Source organism: Nasonia vitripennis (assembly GCF_009193385.2).
Source record: "Nasonia vitripennis strain AsymCx chromosome 4 unlocalized genomic scaffold, Nvit_psr_1.1 chr4_random0003, whole genome shotgun sequence".
In the NCBI taxonomy this organism is placed as follows: Eukaryota; Metazoa; Arthropoda; class Insecta; order Hymenoptera; family Pteromalidae; genus Nasonia; species Nasonia vitripennis.
Genome location: NW_022279638.1, coordinates 5,635,909 through 5,661,708, shown reverse-complemented (window position 1 = coordinate 5,661,708; position 25,800 = coordinate 5,635,909). Strand labels below are relative to the sequence as shown.

General features: G+C 33.8%; 1 protein-coding gene across 1 annotated transcript in view; it reads left to right on the top strand.

Moving 5' to 3' along the window:
* Positions 1 to 20,761, top strand: part of LOC116417026 — a 59,532-nt gene extending 38,771 nt beyond the window's left edge. Inside the window, exons 3-6 of the mRNA XM_031928059.2 lie at positions 19,384 to 19,596; positions 19,705 to 19,879; positions 19,962 to 20,253; positions 20,476 to 20,761. Coding sequence (XP_031783919.1) covers positions 19,384 to 19,596; positions 19,705 to 19,879; positions 19,962 to 20,253; positions 20,476 to 20,626 — 831 coding nt within the window. The 3' untranslated portion in view covers positions 20,627 to 20,761. The remainder of the gene's footprint in view (positions 1 to 19,383; positions 19,597 to 19,704; positions 19,880 to 19,961; positions 20,254 to 20,475) is intronic.
* The last annotated feature ends 5,039 nt before the right edge of the window (positions 20,762 to 25,800 follow it).

The following is a 25,800-nucleotide window of genomic DNA, read 5'->3' as shown; positions in this document are numbered from 1 at the left end:
ACTTGAGTGGTTACAGTTTAAAAAAGCGTTCGAGATGTCGACAACTATCGGTTTTTATTCGAATGAGGAGAACATTTTACGTCTTTCGGAGGCTCTAAAGGGTGATGCGCACGCTACGGCCGACCCTTTGTTGATGGCCGGTGTTAGTTCGTCGCAAATTATTAAAATGTTGGAGATGCGTTTCGGAAACGCAAAATTAATATTAGAGAAAATTCTTTTTGAGATTCGAGACTTGTCGAGTGTCAAGAATCATCAAATAACTTTAGTTGAATTCGCGACGCGTTTAAACTCAGCAGTATCGGCAATTAAGTCGTTAGACAACACATCGGGTTATTTGCATAGTCCTGACTTTGCAAATAATTTGATAGACAAATTACCAGAATCGATGAAGTATAGGTATTCGGAATATTCCGCGAATATAGGCCGTACTATTCCGGATTTGGAAAAAATTTCCGACTTCGTATATCGCGAAGTGGAAATGATTATAATGGCCGGAACAACGGTATTCGACAAAGTGTCGGAGCCCGTAGCAGTCGAGTCGCGCGGGACGCGCAAAAATGGCAAACGCGTGAGCGCGGTTGTAAATACTAGAGAAAACGTGGAATCTGCTCCGAGGAAGAGGGGACCTTTCTGCGTGATTTGTAATGTTGACAATCATAGGACTGTAGAGTGCAAAAGCTTGGCAAAAATGCATGTAAACAAGCGGTGGAAAATTGTAAAATCTAAGCGATTATTTTCTAATTGTTTGGTTCCCGGTCATTCGAAGGATACGTGCCGGAAGGAGACATGTAAACAGTGTGATCGCAAGCATCACCTGCTCCTACATAACGTTAGTAAGACTGACAAGGCTGCGGGCTCTCGGAGCATTGGCGAGACTTCGAATGACACTCCGAGAGCGTGCGCTGCGTCAAGAAATAATGAGAATATCTGACTAAATAATCACGCGTTTCTAAAATTGATTCCAGTAAAGGTTAAAGGCACGCGTAGTTCTAAGATTATATACGCTTTGTTAGATGACGGATCTACGGTTTCGATAATAAATTCAAAGATAATTAAAGAAATAGGAGTTTCAACTACGCGAGCGCAAGTATATTTAAAAGGAGTAGGCGATAAAGATGCGATCACAATGTGTAGTGAAAAAGTAAGTTTAGAGTTAAGAAGCGAAACTGGGACTCATATATTAAATAATGTTTTAGTAGTAAGAGACTTAGAGTTGCCAGAGCAATGCGTAGAAAGTAAAGTTGTCGATTACTGTGCGATGAAAACAGGAATTAAAACAGAGCCATATGAGGCTGCCCCGCAAATGATAATAGGGCAAGATAATATTAAACTCATTGTGACCAAAGAATATCAAGAATTAGGGTTAGACGATTTAATAGTGTTGCGGTACGAATTAGGATGGGTAATTCACGGAAATTTTCATAAGATTCGGTCAGGGTTTGTAGCTGCTATTGCAGAAACCGAGGAAAATTTAGATCGTGAGACACGCGATGAATATTTTGATAAATTAATTAAACAATATTTTGAATTTGAAACGATGGGCGTTGATAACTATGTTAAGTTCAAAACGGAAGATGGACTAGCTTTAAATATATTAGAAAAAACTAGTTATCATAATGGCAAAGAATGGGTAGTAGGGTTACCGTGGAAATCGGATGAAACAGGTAATTTTTCTAATGGCCGAATGATGTCTTTCCGACGGTTGATAAAAACTGAAAAGAGACTCGACAGAGACAGTCAATACGCGCAGATGTTTTATAAACAGATGGAAAAGATATTTGAAAACGGATTCGCGGAGAAAGCTGATTTATTGCCGACGGGAATTAGAATTCGATATTTACCATTTTTTGGAGTAACTAATATAAATAAACCGGGTAAAGTTCGAGTTATGCACGATGCAGCGGCGTTAGAGAACGGAATTTTCTTTAACGATCTTTTGCTGGCAGGTCCTGATTTACTAAAATCGTTGCTCGGTGTATTAATGCGTTTTCGTCAGTTCTTATTCGCGATTAAAGCGGATATTCGTGATATGTTCATGAAAATCAAAATCAGAAAAGAAGATCAAGACGCTTAGAGATTTTTATGGCGAGGCGCGGATAGGAATCGAGAACCGGCGGAATACGTGATGACATCAATGTTGTTTGGCGCGAAATCTTCCCCGTGTAGCGCGATATTTATTAAGAATTTTCCGGAAACCGCAAATAGTTTGATTGAAAATTGTTACATGGATGATTTTTTAGACAGTTGTGAAACTATAGAAGAAGCGTCGGAAAGAGTCGTTCAAGCCATAGCCATCAACGAGTTCGCGAATTGGGAGATGCACGGTTGGGCTAGTAATTTTCCAGAGATTTTAAAAGACGTTAATTCTGTTAATGATTCAAATCAGTTAATCAAAGGGGATCCAAATAGCATTAATGATGAAAAAGTTTTAGGTTTGAAGTGGCTAAATTCAACGGATAATTTAATGTTTAATTGCAATAGTAAGAAAATTTCACATGAAATTTATAATGGGATTAAGCGACCAACTAAAAAAGAGTTTTTAGGTTTAATTATGTCGGTTTTTGATCCTTTAGGTTTTTTAACTCCATTTACAATACAATCGCGAATTTTGGTGCAAGAGATTTGGTCTAGCGGTATAGGTTGGGACGAAGTATTAAAGGATGTAGAATTTTCTCGTTGGCAGCAGTGGTTACGCGATTTAGAAAAAGTAAAAACTTGTAGTATTCCGCTGTGTTATCAGAATGTAAATTGTCAAGTTCGAGAAGAGGAGATTTACATTGAGGGATAGTTCGTATCACGTATCGTTAATAATCTCAAAAAGTCGCGTAGCACCATTAAAACCGTCAACAATTCTGCGATTAGAATTACAAGCAGCCCTTATAGCGACGAGATTAGCGAAAACAATTGCTAAAGAGCACGATTTTAAAATTACGCGCAGAATTTTTTGGTCCGATTCTCAAACTGTTTTAAATTGGATAAAGAAGGATCCGCGAGATTTTAAAGTTTTTGTTGCTAATAGATTAGAAGAAATTCGCGAAAAAGAGCTGCACCTGACGCTCTAGATAACAACAGTAGATGGCTAAAAGGACCGTCATTTTTTCGTGAAACTGAATCTAATTGGCCTGTTAAAATTGTTCAATCGTGTAATAATGATTTAGACTTAGAATTTGTAAGACAGGAAGCATTAATTACGTGTGCAATAAATAAAAATGTTGTTTTTTTGTTGATTTTTCACGCTTTTCAACATTCAGACGATTAATGAAAACGATGATTTACGTGGTAAGAGCTATTGATTACATGAGAATGAAAAGAAAAGAAATACGGTCATCAGTCGAACAAAAAGTAGCTGCCGAAATAATGTGCTGTAAATTTAGCCAGTCAGTTTCATTTTTTGAAGAAATTGATTCAATTAAAAAATCGAAATCATTGCCAAAAAATAGTAAAATTGTATCTTTAACTGCATTTTTAGACGAGGAGAATGTTTTGCGCGCGGAAGGGCGTTTAAAGAATTTTTCGGACGACATTTTTTCGATTCATCCTATTATTTTAGATGCTCAAGAGTCATTTACTAAATTATTAATTAGAGATATCATGAAAGGTTTTACCATGCAAGTCACGAAACGGTTCTTAACGAGTTGCGTAAAAAATATTGGATTGTAGTTTTGCGTCCGGCGTTGAAAAGCATAGTAGCGAAATGTAGTATTTGCAAATTTCTTCGGGCGCAGCCCGCAAGTCCGAAAATGGGCCATTTACCTTAAGCTAGATTAGCATATCGTTTAAAACCGTTTAGCCACTGCGGATTGGATTATTTTGGACCGATGCGAGTAAAGATAGGTCGTAGACGTGAGAAAAGATGGGGCGCGTTATTCACATGTTTAACTACCCGCGCGATACATATTGAACTGACACATAGTCTGAGTACCAACGCGGCGATAATGGCCTTACGCCGTTTTTCAACTAGAAGAGGTACGCCTGTATAAATAAATTACAGCACATTATTTCTGTTGAATTGAGCGAAGCTGAATTTAAAGAATTTATTTCTGTTCAGATGTAAAACTGTTAGTCGTACAATCAGGCACGAGGTTAACAGCTTCGTGTCCTGAACAGAACAGTATTTGTAGAGTTTGGTTGGAATTCCAAAGCTCACCGAAAATTGGACAATGTGCACGAAAGAAAGCTGCTCAGTTAGTTGCACAAGAGAATCTTTCAAATGCTGTTGTACCAATTGAATTACGAACAACTAATATTCAACTAACAAGAGATAAAAAAGTTACTAACAAACGTACGCACTTTCCTGTCATTGCGGCTTGTGCTATGACCATACACAAGTCATAAGGCGGAACGTTCGATGAAATCGTGTATCAATATGAAAAAATACACTTGCGGGATATGGTTTATGTTGCATTATCACAGGTAACAACAATTGAGGGTTTATTTATTACGACAGCTGCAGATGATCCAACAAAATTTAAATTCTACCACAACCGACAGCAAAGTACATCAGCTTTATCTTTGATACAAGTATTTCAAAGACTGGCGTTAAACACTTTGGAAACAAAGGCCACCGTCATTAACAATTTGATAAGTAATTAAACAGTTGCATTATACACCCTTAATTGCCAAAGTCTACACAGCCACAAAGATGACTTATCGGATTCAATTGTTCAAAAATGCAATACTTTATTGCTCACGGAGACGTGGATGAACAACGAACATAGATTAGATATACCTAACTTTCGGTGCATTGTTCAATTTAAGCGAGATAAAACTCGGGCTGGTGGTGTTGCTATATACCAAAACAATAATGATATAACAAATATAACTACACCAAATATCGAAATAATGGTTAATAATAGTACTGGTTTTTCAACAACTCATAATACTGTTGGAGATATATGTTCAGTACCTCAAAAACCATGCGCATATAGGTTTTGAACCCATAGCATCGATTTTTCACGTGCCTCAAAGCACCCGAAGTTTCTTATGGGATTTACATGTTAAAAAAGGGTCAAAACGTTTATCGTTCTGAAAACCTGTGAAAATTTTGGAATTTTAACTTTGGAAGTATATTTTCCCATTTATTTTGAGCCGCTGAATCGAATGGTGCTATTAGTTTTCGCCGTAATAGTGAAATAATAAAGTTATAAAAATCGCAAAAAAACGTGTAAAAATGGACTTTTAACGTTTATAATCAGTGATGAATTGGAAAGTTTTTTTCAAAAACATACAGTTTTATGTATTTTGAGCTCATTAAACGAATGGTGCAATTGGCTTTTGCCGATTCAATCGAGAAAAGAAGTTAAAATCATCAAAAAACTCGAAAATCACGGTAAAAAGGCCAAAAAGCTGATTTGTAATATTTTCTACTAATTTATACTTTGAACTACTGAATCAGATAAACTTATTAGTTTAAAAAAATAAAAGAAAATTTATAAGCTGAGATAAAGAAAAACGATCTGTCGAAGCGAGATTCTGAAGGTAAAAATTAAAAAACAGTACAAAAATGTTCTAATCGTATATTCAAATAAAATATTCATTCATATGGCTGCATCAACGTTTCCTTCTTGCTATCTGAAAACAAGCTTCGATACTCTTTTATTACAGGTAATAGGTATTGCAATTGCTTTTCATCTTTAGTCAAAAAATTGTTGAATTCAGTTATCAATTTTACTTCTCGTTCGGCTGTATCATTCACGACTCTGAGGTTTTTAACAACTTCCAAACCATGAGTCTAGTTTCTATCTTTGGCCCATTTTGATGTATTTTTTTCTAAAAAAGTTGTGTCAATTTTTAAACGTCTAAAAGTTTCATGAGTGTCTTTGCAAATAAAATCACTAATACTTGAATTCACTATTTTATCCAAATTTTTTTCATTGACTAAAATTCGTTTTCCATAAACAAACGCACTAGAATTTGACTGTAGAGCTTCGCACATTTTTAACTTTTCTTCATTTGAAATAGTAAAGTCAAAAAATGCTAGTGCTGTTAGTTGCGGAGTCAAATACCACAAGTGATTCATAAATTTTCTAACAGCACAGTCAGATATACTTTCATCAATTCTTCTATATTCGTACAAACATTTTAAAAACTTTAAATCTTGATTTGGTGCTTGAGCAGCAAATGGAGTACAAAACCAGGCATGAACGTAGACTCTTACTATAAAAATGCAAACGTCTCTACATTTTACTTCAACATCTTTTTTATCTAGCAAATATTGTTTCCCAAAGGTAAATATTTTCAAACAATATATAGCTTTTGCCATCCACCTAGCATGGTGAATAGCATGAAAAGCTCCAGGTGGATAAAAAGTTATACCACTAGGTAATTTTCCGCCTAGAAAAATGATGACTAGTTCCAAAAATTCTTTGAAATCACTTCTGTTTAAATCCTTTTTTAAATACTTCGAACAAAAGTCTAAAATTTCTTCTTTTACATCTTGCAGAGATTCAATTACAAAAGTATCACTAATACCCGGATCACATTTTGTTTGTTCTACAGATTTCCAAAAATCTCCAAAATTTTTAAACAATTGTACCTCCGGACCAGTTGTCTTACCAAATTTTATTTCAAATGTACTTCTTAGAACAAGCTCGTAAATATGATGCCGGCAGATAAAATAGAGAAGATCTTTATCGATTAATCTTTCTAATAACACACAAGCTCCATTTATTTGACCAGTATTGCTAGCTGTTGAATCACAACAAAGAGCTACAATATTTTTTAATAAAGACCAGTCATTTAAAGTATCGAATACTGCTTGAGCTTGATTTATTCCACTACTAGAAGAGATATTTGGAACACCCAAGAGTTGCTCCATTCCATCACTTGTAATAATAATCGCTAGTCTATCAGTAGTTTCTCTTCGTAAATATCCTGGAAGCAACTTTCCATCCCAGTGGATGGTGCTCGGTAAACCAGAAAATCGAGTTATCCTCGAATATGTTTATAGGTTTATCGAATTTTACATTGAATATTTCATGTAAGAGATTTTTTATAAACAGTACTTCTGTTACTGCTTCTGACATAGCAGTATATTCTGCGAAAGTAGAACATTTTGTTACTGTAGTTTGTTTATGTGTTTTCCAGAAAATTACATTACCATAAAGTCTTATTACAAAACCTGTTGTAGATTTTCTATCTGCACTATCTCCCGCGTAATCAGAATCTACCATACAATCTAATATTTCGCTATTTACATTGTCGCAGTAAGTTAGTTTTAAGTCTTTCGTTTTATACAGATACTTTAGAATTCGCATTGCATATTTATAATGTGTTTGATCATAACAACTTTGGTATCGACTTAAATAGTTTACGCTATATGCAATATCTGGCCTTGTGCCTGTACTTATGTATAATAATTCGCCAATTAAATTTCTGTATTTTATATTTTCATCAATTTCACTAGTTTGTTCTAGTTTTAGATTAGACTGCATTGGAGTATCATACAGTTTGGCATTTTCTAAATTATATTTTACAGCTAAAGATTCAATGTATTTTGTTTGACTTTTAAGTCATCTTATGTCTATCATCACTATAATCTATATCAATACCTATATATTGGCTTATTTTGCCTAAATTTTTCATTGCAAATCTTTTCATCAGACTAGCTTTGACTTTGTTTATTTTATTTTTGTCTTTGCAACAAATTAAGAGATCATCAACAAAAACTAGTATGTATATTGAATCTTTGCTTGTATTATTTACGTATAGACAGTAATCGTAGTTACTTCTCACAAAATTTAATTTTTCAATATATTCGTTGAAACAATTATACCAAGCTCGAGGGCTTTCTCGCAATCCGTATAATGCCTTTTGCAACTTGCAAACTTTATTGTCACCAGTCTCATAACCTTTCGGTTCATTAATATATACTTCTGTTTTTACATAACCATTTAAGAAAGCAGTTTCTACATCCATTTGTTCTATAAATAAATTGTTTTTACAGCTGTATGACAATAAAATTTTCAATGTTTGCATTTTGCCTACTGGTGAATAAACATTTTCAATGTATTCTCTTTGTTGAAATCGTCTTACAACTAATCTCGCTTTATAAACATTGTTATTTTTCTTTTTATAGACCCATTTTACATCAATTACTTTTTTGTCTTTTGGCCTTTCAACAATTTGCCAAGTATTATTTTTGTTTAGACTTATCTCTGAGTCCATTGTAATTTTCCATTGTTTATATTCGCTGGAGTTTAACGCCTCCTCGAATGTATTCGGTACATTTGCATCAATATAATTTACATAAATAAAATGTGATACTGGATTTCCAAATCTATTTACAGGACTTTTCTTTCTTTCTGATTTTCTTTTTACAATCAGGTTTTCTTTACTTTTATTTTCTACAGTATTCGAAAAATCATCATGTATATTTTCGTTTTCAACAATGTCAAAATTTGATTCGTCATCTCTACTTTCCCCGAAGGTCTGAGTAGAGATAAGAGAATTTTTTCTATTTGAATTTACATCATATTCATCAATTTTGGATTCATTTTCTAGTATTTCATTTTCTTTATTTTCAGATTCGCTATTTTCCAAATCTCTATCTTTTTCGTCATCAAGTTTTTCTAAACAAATTAATTGAGTTTTCTCTTCAACTACTTGAACATGTCTGGCATTTATTATTCTACCATTTACTAAGATTTTATAACCATTTTCTACATAACCTACTAATACGCCTAATTGTGCTTTATCGTCCCATTTGCTTTTCCGTAAAGCTTCTGGTACTCTTACAAAGACTCGACTGCCAGAAATTTTTAAATGATCAACATTAGGTTTTTTACCAAAGAATATTTCGTATGGCGTTTTATTTTCAGCTGTATTTGCAATTGTCCGATTTTTTAGATAAGCTACTGTTTTCATAATTTCAGGCCAATAACATCTATGTATTTTGGCTTCACGCATTAAACATCTGCCCATATCCATTGCAGATCTGTTATATTTTTCCGCTACTCCATTTAGTTCATGGACGTAGGGTGGGCATGGCAATAATTGAATTCCTTTAGACTTTACAAAATCGTAGATTTCGTGATTCAAATATTCTTTACCATTATCGCAACGTAATTTTTTAACCTTTTTATTGAATTTATTTTCTACTAGATTAACAAATTCTTTTAAACAACTTGCAGTCTCTGATTTATTTTTAATACAAAAGATTCTAGTGCACTTACTATAACCATCAAAAAATGTTAAGAAATATTTTTCTCTACCATAACCAGTAGTATTATGTGGACCATTTAAATCAGTATGAATCAATTCTAAAATTTCAGTTGTTTTTGATCTGCTATTTTCAAAAGGTACATTTGCCATTTTACTCTCTATACAATTTGCATATTTCATTTCAATATTTTCGATTTTTTCTGGCAATCCTTCAACTAATTTGTTTTTTACTAATTTATTTAAATATTGAAAATTTACATGACCTAACGCTCTGCCATTTCTCTTTATCGGTTAGTCTCAATGAATGTACATTCGTTTGTTTATTTTCTTTTACAATTACAAAGCTTTTCATAACATACAAATTATCTACTTTGTTTGCAACAGCTATCAATTCTCTAGACTGATTATAAATTTTCGCATTTTCATTTCTTGCTACTATCGTATTATTTTCTGTGATTTTAGAAAAACTTAAAAAATTTTGCTTAATACCTTTTACATAATAAACATTTTTTAAATCAACACATTTTTCATTTTAATAATTTTTGAAGCAGATTCTAATTGTACCTATTTTTGTTGCTATTAGCATTTTACCGTCTGGTAATTTTACATCTACTGGATTTTTCAAAGTTACGTAATTATAAAAATATCTATCACTTTTTACAATGTGATCTGTACAACCGCTATCTAACAACCAATTAATCTCATTATAATTTTCATTATTTTCAGCATGCCCTGATACGTGATTTATTTCACTTATTTTAGTATTTCTATACTTCTCCCGAGGGTTGGTATAGAAATAGTTCGAGTCGTCGCATACCTGTGTAGTCCATGCCTCGAATGAGTAGTTTTGTTGATCGTTGGATGATTCACCTCTGGGTTGGCCTGAAGAACCTCGTCCTCGATCACGACCTCTGTAGGGTCGACCTCTGTAGTTGCCTCGTTGGTGACCTCTTTGACCTTTGTTGTAATGAGCACCTTTGCCTCGGTTGCTCGATTGTTGTAGACTCGTGCATTCACTCTTGTAGTAACCAAATTTGCCACAATTGTAGCATTTATCTTTTGCCTGGGTTGTAAAAGTACTGACGTTACTCTTATTATCTGACTCGGCTTTAGTCATATTCTTTTCTTTTATTTTAGACTTCACATAGTCTACAGTTCTCTGAGCCTCTGGAATAATATCTATGAAATCACCAATATAGCTATAGCTTGGTGGCAATGCTCTAAGTAGATATCTCAACTTTTCGGTTTCTTGTAATTTTCCACCAGCTGTTTTAAACTCGTTTGTTACTCTCTCAAACTCTACAAAAATTCTTCTACTGTTTTGTAGTTATTTAATTTGATTTCTTCGATTTTGCCTCTACTTATTATCTGTAAAGCTGTAGACTGTGTTAAATACATTTTGTCAAACTTTTCAATCATCTCTAGAGCAGTTTTACATTCACCAACATACTCTAATTGTTTGTCCGAGATAGTACTAATTATCATGGTACGAGCTTTTAGATCAATCTTTTTCCAATCTGTTTCTTTGTCTTTGTACGTATTCGGCATTTCACCGACGGCTGGCTCTTTACACTCTTTATATTCAAGTAAAATCATTAATCTGATTTTCCAACCTGAGTAGTTTGCACCATCAAAAATGGGCATCCTGATATCTTCTGCTTATATTCTTATATACTTGAGTTTTGAGTATAATAATTTTCTTCAATTCTTTTAAGAATAATTTTCTAATCGGATTTCTTATATTTTCCTTCCAAACAATTTCTTTATTCTCTAATTCGTGATCTTGAATTAGTTTTAGTTTAAGCCACGAGAACATGTGCTTAACCTCAAAATTTGCCACGTGCTCTATAATAGCACTTCACCACGTGTTTCACTCGCCGACTTTAATCCACTAACATCGCACTTAAATCTTGATTATTTTTCAAAAATCTTTTTATTGTTTATTACCTGACGACTTTATCTTCGTCATTGAGCATATATTTCTTAACTTTAACTTTTCTAGACTTATTTTTCTTCACTTGAAACTTTTCGTTTTTCGACAGACATTTCGATAAGAAAATTCGAATTTCATGCTTCACAAGCATATAGTCTTTATGCGAAATTTTCTCCTTTTATTTCACTGCTCAATTTTCACTGTGCGATTTACTTTGTTAACTTCTTTTCAACGTGGCTTTTCTTCTAACCTCACTTTTTAACCCCCCTCAATTTTACATTTCCCCGAAGGTTGATGTAAAATTGAAAAAAAAGTTCCAACGCTCTGCTACCATGTTAGAATAGTGGATAAATAATAACACTGAGGTTAATAATATTAATAATATATATTGAGGTAAATAATTGTGTATCGGCAATAGCCTCGGTCAATACGTCCGCTCACATCGGAGTCTAACAGCAGAGAGACAGGTCCTAGATGGCGCGACAAGTGCCATTTTGATCATGAATCGAGATTATAATATTTACTCAATATTACAATAACTATAAAATTAATATTTAATTAGTCAAGAGCTTCGCTCTCATCGGCTGTCCCTAGACAGCTCACATGTTTTTATAAATCTTCTGTAGTATCCCGCTAAACCCAAAAATTGACGTATATTTTTTACTTCTTTAGGCGTAGGAAAATACTTAACAGCCTTTTTGGGATCAGGTTGAAGTCCATCTTTGTTAATTTTGTGTCCTAAATAAGTCACTTCTTGTTTTAAAATTTCACACTTATCTGGTTGTAATTTAAGGTTAGCCTCGCGTAATCTTTCCATAACTTTGTTAAAAAGAGTCTCATGCTCTTCTAATGTTTTTGTATAAATAACTATATCATCTATGTATATATATATATATATATATACTCCTTTTCCAATTAAATCTCCCAGTATTATCACCATAATGCGTTGATATTCCGCTGCAGCATTACGTAGGCCCGAACGGCATCCGAACAAATTCGAAATGTCCTACCTGGGTTGAGAATGCAGTTTTTGCTGCATCTTCTGGATCCATCATAATTTGGTGAAATCCTGAGAAGCAATCTAAGGTAGTAAAATATTTTGCACCTTGTAATTGATCAAAAATATCCATAATATTTGGAATAGGATATGCATCGGGAATAGTTTTCTCATTTAATGACCGAAAGTCGAGTACTATTCGCCATCTTGGCTTTCCATCTGGTCCTGGTTTTTTCGGTACAACCTACAATGCTGTATTATAAGGTGATTTTGAAGGTCGGATTATTCCTCTTCTTAATAAATCCTTAATCTGAATTTCAATTTCTTCTTTTAATATATGCGGTAATCTATATGTATACACTGGATAATCGTCTATTGTATTAATTTTATGTTTAAGTATATTAGTTCCTTTTAAAATATCACCTTCTAAATACACTCTATCTGCGTGTTTCGTTATTAATCTATTTAACTGTTCATATTCTTTAGAATTTAATCCATTAGTATTAATCAAACTTTTTATTTTTGTAATTCTTTCATCTACACTTAAATATTCATTACTATACTCCTGTTCGTCTTCTAAAACTATTGAAAATATATTTATGTGCTTTCGTGCTAAATCTATAAGTTCTGTAGCTTCTTTATCATCTATATTTTTTATATTTACAACCAATTTTAAGCCCTTTATCTTATCTTTATTCTTTACTTTTCTATTATTAACTTTATCAATCGTTTTTTTACTCCTTGCATAATTTTGTTTACTATTCTTAATTCTTTCTTTATTATTCTTGCTAACCTTAATTTGTCTTCATTTTCTTTTTGATTCGGCATAATTTCGTTAAATATATTAATTAAATTTACTTCTATAATATTCCTACGCTCTTCTATTCCTAATTCGTCTAATAAGTTTTCATTAGTTGTTTCGAAGTAAAGTAACTCTCCTAAATTAGAATATTCATTCATATAATAATCTTCTATTTTATAGCCATCATAAGGATCATATTTGGTTTTTAATGAATCTGAATCTGAGTCTCTAAGTAATAAATTTAGCCTTTTACCCAAATTCGAGCTTATATCTGTATCTGAATTAGAAATTGAAATTATGTCTGAATCAGGATCAGGATTTGAGTTTAAATCTGAATCAGAATTTAAGTCGGAATCTACACTTGAATCTATGTCTAAACCTCTAATTACCTGTTTAATTACATTATCTGACACATCTTTACGGTGATGATCATCATTTTTAATTTTTAATATTTAATAATCTCCTTTTTAACGGTGCATATTTTCTCTTATATTTAAACTCCTTTTCCCAAAATTTATTATACTATTTGATTTAACGAAAAAATCTACTCCTAAAATTCCTTCTGCTGGTATTGAGAAATCATTTTTAACAATATGAACTTTATAGTCTATCTCAAAAATATCTAAAAATGTTGATCCCATAGTGGGAGTAATATTGCCGTCAATACCTCTTAAATAAATGATGTCGTTCCGATCGATTAAATTTTCTTCCGGAAGCATATTTTCCTTAATTAAACTCCCTTCAGCTCCTGTATCTATTAATAATTGCGAAACTTCCATATCCGAAGAATAAATACCTATGTACGGTAAGTTATTCACTATATTTGAATTCTCTAAATTAATAATGATTTCTTGAGTTTTATTCTCTTTAGCTAATTGTTTAAATTTAAATAAGGTACCGTTTACTAAAAAATGATTTGAATTAAAATCTACAATGCATTTATTTTCAAAGAGAAATTGACTCCTTAATATGCCCTCAAATGGTGCTTGAAAATCATCGTTTACTACGCAAAACTGAGTTTATTTATTAAAAATTTTAAATTCAACGAATTCTAATGAATCAATAGTGCTTTCTGATATTCCTTTTAATAAAATATTTTGCGAGTTAAAAATCTCGATATTATCTGGTACCTGACTAATTTTAATTATATTTCTTTGTGCCCCAGAATCTATCATAAATGTAATAAATTGTTCAAAACTACTATCGTTATCATTTATATTAATATATGGTATCAAAGAACTTCTTTCATCTGCTGATTCTATTTTGTTAACTCTTTCAAAAATTCCTTCTCGTCTTGGTCTAACACTGAGCGCTTTTTTGACTCGGTTTCCTGTTTCGCGCTCTGTTTCAGGAAACCGCCGTCGTTTCCCTGATTATGGCTAGTTTGATATTGTTTAACCCTACATTCCTCATCCGTGTGTCCTAAACGCTTACAATGATTACAGAATTTACTCGTATTAACTTTACAATTCGCTGCTGTGTGACCTCTAAAATTACATTTTTGACATTTAAATTGTTGTTTGGATTCGTTTCGATTTGCTTTTCGTTGGCTACATTTATTCGCAGGATGTCCTGGTGTATCACATATTTGACAAACCATGATTGGAACTTGACGTTTACAAGATTTGGCTGTGTGCCTATTCTTTCACATAACTGACATGTTTCTTTATTTTGATTATTTGGACAATTCCTGACAATATGACCCGGATTTTTACATAGATAACAATTAAAATTTGAATTTCCTTTAACATTACATTGTTCCGTCTCGTGTCCGTCCTTTTTACAAATTTTACAAAAACTAATTCTTCTCGTTTCTTTAATTTTAGTATTAGGTTCATTTCTTAACGATCTTTGCGCTTCATAGGCTCTCTCGGCTGTTATCGCATTTTCCCTATGTCGGTTAAACTATCGGCTGCTTCTAATCTCCTTTCTATTTCGGGCAATAATCCTCTTTTAAAACATTCGACAACGTTTGTCTCTACTTCGATTTTGAAATCTGCGGACGCTGCTCCGTCTAATAATTTTTTCGCGTCAAGGATTCTTTTACCTATTTCTCTTAATCTATTCGCGAATATTATTACTCTTTCACTCTCTCTTTGATATTCGTTTCCTAATTCACCTTGTAATTGATGAATGGATTTTGTCTGACCAAATATACTCTTTAAAAAGTCGCCTAATGCATCTACTGTTTCAAAATTTTGTCCATAGATCGCTTTCCTCGCTTCTCCAACTATCTTGCTTCTAAGAAGTTTTACTAAATTTTTCACGGATGCTGTCTCTACCATTTCTTTTGCCTCTTCGCAACCTTCTATAAAATAGCTAACTGGTATATTATTACCGTCAAATTCGGGTACAACCTTAAGCGCATCTTTTAAAGGTACTGTAGCTGCCGCCATTTGTATTTCTGGTTCCTCGTCTAAAGAGTCTACACTATTATTTTGTGAATCCTGATTTAGTTTGTCTGCCTCGACTACAGTTTTATCTCCTGTTAAATCTATAATGTTATCTTCTGTCAAATCTAAAATTCCCGAATTTAATGTAGTATTGCGCGATGTTGCTGAATCAAACGTCTCTGATGTATCCGACTCAGATGACTCTACTTTCTGATCTGTTTTAAATTGTTCAAACTTATCTAATTTTAAATTGTTCATACTTATCTACGTGTTCTTTTAGTTTTGGATCTTTATTCGCGGAACTTCTTGTAACGCGTTTTCCCTCTTCCTTTTTTCCACTCATAAGCTAACCTTTATTTAAAATAGTTATAAAATTTCATATAATGTACAAAAAAAAAAAAAATTAGTAGATTTGAATGTGCTTTAATCAAAACGAATATTAAAATATCAATAAATTTATTAATTCAATAATTTATATTCCTTTAAATATTTGAAAATATAATTCACATCAAGTATTTCAATATATTATCTTTCATATTCCCCTCGCCTAGGTTTTTACTTATAGGTATCAAAGGTCTCAACAAAGATACATTTAAATTTTTAAATTATTATCAAATTTAGTTGCAAAATAAAATCTTTATATTAGTTTAAACAAAAATTTTTTTAAGGTTAAATATTAATTGTTATAATTCTTTTATTTCATTATTTAAAGTTAATTTGTTAATAATAATTTGATTATTTATTTAGACTCAAATCAAAATTTAAACTATACGTTTATACATTTTTTCTAAAATTTTCCTTTCCATTTAATTATTTATAATATTTAATAGTTATTTATTTATCAAATACGCAATTTATCAAATACTTTCAATTATCAATTTTCTTGTTTAATAAATAAACTATTCCATTACGAGATTTAAGATCTGTTCTAAATTCAAATTCAAATCGCGCGGTATATTTCGAGCGCGTCAGATGGCAGCACTGCAGCGCTTCGAGTTCGACTGCAGCTATTCGATAGTAATGCTAACTTCAAGCTTATGCTACTTAGGCCACGCTTGTTTTGACAGAAAAGCGTCTGCCACCTTATACAGTTGTTAGATAAATGAAAATAACTAACTGCTTTTGTTTATCTTTTCTTTGACTCAAAATTTCGTATAAAAATAGAGCTTATATATTTTATTTATTATTTCCCTACTATGTTTTAAATAAATTAGCATGCGCATGCAAATTATTCCTTATACTCAACAAACATTCAAAGGCTATGTGTACTGCCCCACACGTTGGGCGCCAAGAAAAAGAGTATGTAACATCAAACGATGCTACCACAATTATTTAGTTACTACACCTTTAGCCTACACTTTCGTGCAATAGCTGGGTGCTTTGAATGTTTGTGAATGATAAAAAATAAATGAAGGGAAAATAAAATTTAGAAAATGACCCGGGGTTAATCGGATCTAAATTCTAAAAGATAGAGAAAAGGGATAAATGACCCGGTGTTATTCGGTTCATTTATCCAAGCGATAGTTATAGAAAGGAATAGAAAAGTTTGAATAGTAAAAATAGATTCTTACTTACTTTTTGCCGCTGGCTGCTTCTTTGGTACTAACGTGGAGGGATGAAGGCTCTTGGTAAAAATAACAACAGAGCACTCGCAAATTCGATTAAATCTACCTTATATTTTATATTAAAAATACAACCGTACGTAATTAGCGCAAATCTAAAACTATGCGTACAAGCGCGTGAATCTACTATCGCGTACAAGCGCAAATCTATCTATCGCGTACAAGCGCGAGAATACTACCAAGCTTACTTAGAGCCGGGACCGGAGTGTCGAACTAGAAAGATGTTTCGCAGCACAAAGGGCCTAGAGTTCTCCCTTCCCGATGTTGTTGGGGTCGCGTTCCGCCTAGATGCCGAAAATTAGCGAGTGAGAGAAGCCGTTATATTTTAGCTTTACCGTCACTTACGCCGAATTTTCGCATCTCTCCTCCTATGCAGCTTCGGTCAGGCCCTTCGGTCCGCTTACACCCTCTTCTCTATGACTGTGGTTCGTCTATACGCCGCTTTCGATGCGTGCCAATTTGTATAAAATTTCCCAAGCATTTTATTTATCATTAATAAAAGTTGAGCAGAGTATTGTATAAATATTTCAATATTATAATTTTAATGCTTGTGAAATTTTCTACAAATCGATACCAAACAACTATATCTAAAACTTAGTAATAAAGCTCTTCTGCGCGTTAGTTTAAGAAAACATTATAAATAAATGAATTTACTCTTGAATTTACTAATGAAATTTATACATTTCATTCATTTACAGCCTCAATATTTATTCTAACTCCATTTTTATTTTTAAAATTTAATAAATTAGCCATGCATCGTTATAACAATCGTAGTTTCACACCGACCGACTGTCGCAACAAAATATATGATAAAATTAAAATAAACAAATAGACACTTGATCCATTCATAAAGTATGCACAAGAAGCGAACTGTATAAATCGAAAAATATACAGTTTAGTGCCAAATAATTAATGAATAAATCGTTTTATCAGTTTGTAAAATTATAACTATACTACAAGCTGCAAACAAACTATGCATTTATATACTTTTATGTAGAATTATCCCACTAAAACTGTTGCTAAAAGCGAACGTATACAATTCGAAAATTGCATAGTTTATACAACAGCATGATGAAAAATAATTCTAAATAAATATTTCCAATTGACAAAAATAAATATTCGCATTTTGAAAAATAGCGGAAAATTGCGGGATCGATACACAGCTGCAAGCGTGCGTATTTCCCAAAACTGTCCTTGCAATAAAAGAAAGGTCGGAGCCTCGTAGGCTGTCTTAATTACGGTCGCTCAAGACGCTGCCGATATCTTAGGCAAACGCAGCTGCTCGTCATAAAATCGCGCTTGGTCCGTCACGCCGAAAACTTTCCCGTACCGAATAATGCGCAGAAAAACTTTACTATGGCTATTGTAGTGCATCCGCTGATGCCTCTCGCCGATTAGCGCAGCTCAAGATGTTTACGATAGGGCTATCTGTCCCTCGCTTTCTCTCTTCAGACCCGCATCTCCGAATTTGCTCTGGACGAGCGTCACGTACGCATTTATGTTTTAAAAATTAAAGTTTAAAAATTAAAAAAAAATATTGAAAAATTCGCACGACGTGATATGATTTCTACCAGGGTATGCATAATTACAAATAATTTAAAAAATAACGATTATAAAAAATCATGCTACAATAATGCAGAAGCTTTAACAGAAAATTAGCAAACATGTAATCAACTGGCATACAATTTTACTGCAGAAATTTTGGGAAGAATTACGACCATAATGATTTGTTTTATTTTTACAATATAAAAATACTTCAGACTATTAAAGAGAATAAATAGTTGTCTAAATTAGTTTACAATACATATATTATTAAGAAAAATTGGAGATTATGTATGTTTTTATCTGTATAATTAAAAAAAAACCTGTTCATTAATAATGCAATATGAAATACATACGTATAATCCACGATATTTCATAGGCACCTTAAAGAGAACAATTTATGGTAGGTAATTCTTGTAAAAATTGTTGTATGATGCCCGCTAAAATGTTTGCAGTTATGTAACGGTCACGGCTCTTCTAGGTCCGGTGCAAAATATTTAATTTATATTATTATCGAAGAGCTGTGAAAATTTACTGCCCTGTGTCGTATATCTGACGACAGGTCAAAAAAGAGAAAGAAAGTTGAATATAATTAATGATTTACGCCGCTGCGTGCTCGCTCTTGTTACGTAATCTTTGTTATGCTCCTCTCTCGCCGCTGCTGGCGACTCTGCGGTGTTGTTTACGTGCCAGATCGGGGCAGCGAAGCATTCTTGTGTTTCTGAAAAATAGTCGAGTGACTTTAGAATTTATGAATTATATTATATTGATTTGATTTTAATTTAGGCCGCGGATCGTGTGCGAGGTATCGCAGTTATTCCTGTAAAGATTGTCTACGATTTTCTGCAGGCTTTTTTTATAAAGGAAAAATCAAAGACCTCTCTATAGACAATTCATTTTGTTGTTCCTTCATAAAATTATTTAACTTTTAGGTTTGCAATGCTCTTAACGATTCATCGAGTCAAAGATGTTTTGTATGTAATGCCACTATAGGAAAATTCAACGATATTGATAATATGATTGAAAGAAATATAAAATCAGACTCTCTTAAATATGGATTTTTAATCTTACATCCAAACATTCGGTTCATGGAACTAGTCCTTCATATTTCTTATCGTCTGTCATTGGAAGTTCCAGTATGGAGAGTAAGTAATGAAGATAGATAGTTAGATGGATAGATACATCAATCGTTAAATGTTTAGATGTAGTATTTCATTTTTTCTCTTTGTTCTTCTGTATTATATTTCCATAAGGTTTCAAAAGTTTTTGAAGCAGTAACAAATGAAAAGAAAAAAGAGATTCAAGATCAACTTAAAAGTGAATTAAGTATATTGGTAGATGCGCCAACGCAGGGATCTGGTAATACCAATAATGGTAATACTGCTAGCAAATTTTTTAATAATACTGACGTTGTGGCTCGAATAACTGGTACAATTTTTATAATTTTATTTCTACCAAAATTTAATTATAATCACTGATTAATTATAATAAAATAAATAATGATTTGTAGGATTCAATGAACACTTGTTATACAGATTTAAAGTTATTTTGGCAGTTATTTCATCAAATTGCTTAGTAAATAATGCAGCATTTGGTGCTTATTGCAAAGAGACGGCATTCAAATACGTAGAGTTCTACAACTGGTATAAAATACCTACATTAATGCATGTCATTTTAATACATGGCCACGTCATTACGAAAGAATTAATTGTACCTATTGGAATTCTTAGTGAAGATGCACAAGAAAGTAATCATAAAATGATTAAAAGATTCAGAGATAGATTCTCAAGAAAAGTTTCTCGGTGCGTTAAGAGATTCATTTTTTTATATATTTCCGATAACTTGTCTGTGCAACTTATGTAATATATTAGTTTTATTGCTTGAAAAAAAATAATTTTTTAAGATAATTTTTATGTAAACAAAGAGCTTATTTTATTAAATTACCTTTCTAAAGATTTCAAATAAAAAAAAATTCGCAAATTTGTTCAAATCAGATAATTTTATATCCATTACTATTATTTCAGGGTTGCAACAAACACGGATATGTGTTGTCGCTTATTTGTAAATTCCGATCCTTATCTTTCGCTATTAGACATCGAAGAAAACAAAAAAAAAAAGCTCAATGACTCAGGAGATGAAAAATCTGTTATTAGATTATACAGAGTCAGCAGATGATGACAACACAGACTATTCAGACACTGAATAAAACTATTTTAATTTCGGTGTAAATATGTACATATATATATTTTTCTGTAAATAATTTTGTATAATGTATATAATATAATATATAATATATATAACAGTACATGATCAAAAAATATATAATCCATTTTTCATATTTTCACCCTCTTGATCCTCACTCTCACGCTTATAGTAAGGGATGGTAACTGCAAACCATAAACAAAGTTGGGGCTGTTCATAAAGTCATTGCCATAATCGTCTTCAGCATCCACGAAAATCCTTGAAGCATTTTTTCGGCGATTTTCCATGTTTTCACCCTCCAACCCCCCAAAATCACTCCTAGAGTGAGGGATGGGATGGTCAAAGTGGTGGCTGTTCATAAAGTCATTGCCATAATCGTCTTCAGCATCCACGAAAACCCTTGAAGCATTTTTTCGGCGATTTTCCATGTTTTCACCCTCCAACCCCCCAAAATCACCCCTAGAGTGAGGGATGGGATGGTCAAAGTGGTGGCTGTTCATAAAGTCATTGCCATAATCGTCTTCAGCATCCACGAAAACCCTTGAAGCATTTTTTCGGCGATTCTCCATGTTTTCACCCTCCAACCCCCTAATTTTACCCCATCAATGGGGGATGTTTGCATTTCCAATAATTTTTCCTCAATTGGTATGACCTATGGTTGAATTAAGACAAAATTTCAGATCGATATCTCCATTTTTTGTGAAGATATTATGTTTGGAAACAGCGATATATTCGATATAAGGGAAAGTGTGCTATATTCGTCAATATTATATATATAATATACTGTCAGATATTTCGGCAATACACTTTTTTTGATTCCCTATTATACAACGAACAAAATGAGCCCTTATAGAGTCATTTTGACCGTAATTTCGAGTGAATCAAGACTTTTGATCACTTTTTCGGCGTTTGGGAACACTGTGCATAGGCTTCTGCTGACGTATTTTTTGGGTCCACGTCCAACCAGCCAATCAGGACCTGGTGACTGTGGCCCACCAACAAGATCAAATCACCGCAGCCTCGCTTCATCTGGGCTCAGCAGCCCTTAATAACAGCTCAGGCACCACCTCTATCAACCGCAGCTTCCCTTACCCAGGCAGGACGTCACCCTCACAGGCAATCTTGGACATAGTTCTTCGGGCAATCCACCTTTGTCACTGGTGTAGTAGTAGCTGTGGGGTCTTCTTCTACCACTACATGTGGTCTGATGCGCTGCCTGGCGGACCATCATGACGTGGCGAGCGCGAGGTGAACTTGAACGCTATCATCAATCAGTCCCGGCATGGCCGCCGATCGGGACAGACCAGTCTCATCTTATCTTGTCTTAGCTTTCACAATATGCTTTACTTTTAGTCTATACCAGTGTTGTTCTTTACCTAACCCATGTCCGTTCCCCTTTCTTGCTTAATCTCAAATCTGAGTGCGGAAGAGAGACCTCAATCTCCAAAGGAGTAGCGTCGCATCAAAGAACAATAGAGAACACAAGATAGAGAGAAAAGAAGGAAAGAGTTCGAGGGAAAAGAGAAAAGGGCTTTAAAATAGTATATTGTGTACCAAGGGCGTAAAGTGGGCTTTTTTAGGCCGAGTGTGGATTTTGCAGTACGAGTCAAGGCAAGTTAGCCCGAGCCGCAGACGAGTACTGCAAAATCCACGAGGCTGCGGAGACGACCGGTGACTCTTTTGGGACTACTTCAGCTCGATTTGTGCAACGATGTCGGATCAGACAAAAAGAGTATCTGTTAATATGCCCAAGACAAGGGGTAAGTCACTGTCTTTCTCTATGGTAAAGTGCGCGAGTGAAATTTTGCGGGAAGACGAGCATGACGCAAAATTTGTAGCGCGGTACGTGAGGCAGGCGATTCTTAGAATCAGCGCGAAGCCGGACAACGTGTTCGAGCTAACCCGCGCGCGTGTTTCGAGCGCTCGGGACAAAGGCGCAGCGAAACAAAATGGCGACGCGTGACAACGCGGGAAAGAAAAGCCGTTGTTTTTACAGGTTTATTTTTTTTATCTCTTTATATAAAAATCAGGCAATTAGCACTGCTTCTTTGATTGTCGTTCGTGAACTAAGCATATGCTTAATAAATTGCTACATGTGATAGAGTGCTAATTTTGATTGTTGTTCGTCAAAACAAGCAACTCATTTGTAAAATGTTCCTAGATAATTCTCAAATCGAAGAACGGATGCTGGAATCCGTGAAAAAGGAAATCGAAAGGAATCAAACCGAAGAGGTGGCTTCGGCTACGCAGGTTGGAAAAATAAGTTTGAAGCAAACATGCTAGGTAAATCCACCCCAGTTATTAAATCAAATCAGTTTATACAACTGGGTTTGGGACTGAACAATTTCCGTCATGATTCGAGGACATCTAAGCTCGGACAGTTTTCTTTGAATAATACTGACAAAAATCTTGAAATTTCAGAAATAACGGCTAAGCTGGATAAGTTGGAAAAGGAGAATGCAGATCTCAAAAAGACAATCGAAACGGAGTGCAATAGAGTGCATGACGATGTGGTCACGGAACTGCTCAGACATAAATGGGCAATTAAAGAAAATTACAGCTGGATAGAAGAAAAGGTACAGTTTTGGGCTGAACAGGATCGTCTGTGCGATGAAGCACAAGACGAATCAGCTGGACTTTCGGCATATGCAGAAAATGCACAAAACAACAATCAACCGTCGAATCAGACCATCTCAAATAAAGTAACATCAAATGCTCATGTAAGTAGAGATTATATAGCAAAACTAGTTCAAGATGAAGTTAATAAGATTTAAATAAAAGTATTGGAAATATACAAGACAATATTCAGATCGAAGTAACAAATAGAGATAGTACTTTTCGTAGAGAATATAAATTAACTCAAAATTTGAATATTAACACTTTTTTAGACTTTTTAAATTCAGAATTGACTCTTGCTGATTTATTGTACGTGATTGATTCGACGGTTAAGCCGACACGTGTACTCGATGAGACAAAGCTGGAAAAATATAAAGTTCGAGTTCACGATATTATCATAAATAGAATTGATATATCTTATTATGAAAAGGTATCTGATATTCGGGATCCTATTAAATTGCTGGATGAAATCAAACGTATTAAAGAAAACGAATTAAACGTGACTACAAGAAGTGTAAGAAAAGAGTTACACAGTATTATATATAACCCACATAAAGAGAGAGCATCTGCATTCTGGGATAGGTTTGATAGAATAGTTCGATTATATAATAAATTGCCTGATACGCCTCCTTTGTCTGAAGTTGAGATAAACGATGCCTTCTATGAAGGCATCGTTGTACATTTACCTCAAGTTAAAGAGACCGAGTTTTTGAATAAAAATACAACGGGCAAAGTTTTAAATTTAAAACAACTTAAGGATTATATTGTACAACAGGAATCAGCTCGAATTGGATCAAACGGGTAAGCTGGACAGAAAGCAGAAGCTGGAGCAAAAGCCTACCTTGTAACTAATCCTGGGGTCCTTTGCTACAACTGTGGCAACAAGGGTCACTATAAAGATGAGTGCACAAGAAAAGACAAGATGTGCTTCAGATGCAAAAGGTACGAAGGTCATGTTCGTGCAGACTGCCCATACTCGGATAATCAGCTGGAAAAAGTTCTACAAGAAAATGAGAATCAAAGAAGGTATGAATCTTCAAATTCTTATCGGGGTGGTAAACGCGGTGGATACAGTCGTGGTGGAAAACGACGCCATCCTGAAGCACCTAAGGGTAGCGATCCTAAGAAAACTAAGTCAGATAGAGGCCATGCCCGAGGCAGATCACGAGGAAAAGGTAGACAGAACAAGCAAAACAACAATAAATCTACCAAAGCCTCCGAATCTGGTGAGTGCATAAGTCTATATGTAGACACTAAGTTCCCCAACGCGGTAGAAAGCGATAAAAATCAATTGATTAGATTTCTGGCGGACTCGGATGCTACAGAACACATGACTAACCTAAATTAATTTTTAAAACGTTCGATAATACTAAAAGACTTGATATTAAATGCGCAAATGACAATGACTCAGCGATCATAAAATCGGAGGGAGTAGGTAACATTGCGGGTTACACCAAAAATTACGATTTCTTAAGCTTGAATAATGTGATTTATGCTAAGTTATTGTCGGAAAATTTGCTGTCATTAAGAAAATTTGTTGATAAGGGTTTAGGTATCTATTTAGACAATAAGAAAATCGATATTTTTGATCCAGTGTCAAAAACGATTTTTGTGTCCGGAATATATGAGCAACCTTAATGGGTAATAGAGTTAGAAACATATAACTCTGATGGAAATGAAAATAATAAAATAAATAAGGTTGTTGCATATATAACCACAAGGCGTCGTGAATATCCGACTGTAAGTGTTGCACCCAATAAGAAGAGTGAGTCTGAGATTAAAGAGACAACTCGTGAACAAGACAAGCTTGAAAGTACTGAAATTAGTGAAGATAGTAAGCTTGATGAACCAATGCAAATTGATAATGAAGTAAATGTAGAAGTAAATTCAGACAACAACAAGCTCTAGTTATTCAAATTTCGAAAACACTTTAAATGATAGAAAAATATGTAATTTAGATGAATCAGTTGCCTTAGAAAAATTAGATTGTGAATCTAACATTAGTAAAATCAATAATTTGTTTTACACCAATAAAGCCATGCTATGGCATGTCAGATTGGGACACGCTTCATTGAAAAAGTTGAAAGAATTTCAGAAAAAGTTTCCAAACTTGTAAAAATTAAAGGAAATTAAGTTCGATGATTCTGTGATGGATTGCGAAGTTTGTATTGTGTCGAAATTTAATAAGTTACCCTTTAGTTCGACTAGACAGAGAGCGACTTAACCTCTGCAAATTGTTCACGCAGACACAATGGGACCGATTAGTCCAGCAACACATCCCAAGAAATACAGATTCATATCTGTATTTATCGATGATTATTCACGACTTGCAATAGCGTATCCAATGAAACACAAGAGTGAAACGGGTCACTGCCTTGAATCTTTCATTAAAAGCTCGAGAAATTTATTAGGATATGACGCTAAATTCTGTTATCTTAGATGTGATCAAGGTACAGAATTCACAGGAGGATATACACAAGAAGTTCTCGATAAGTTTGAAGCAGAGCTAAAGTTAGCTAGCCCAGATACAC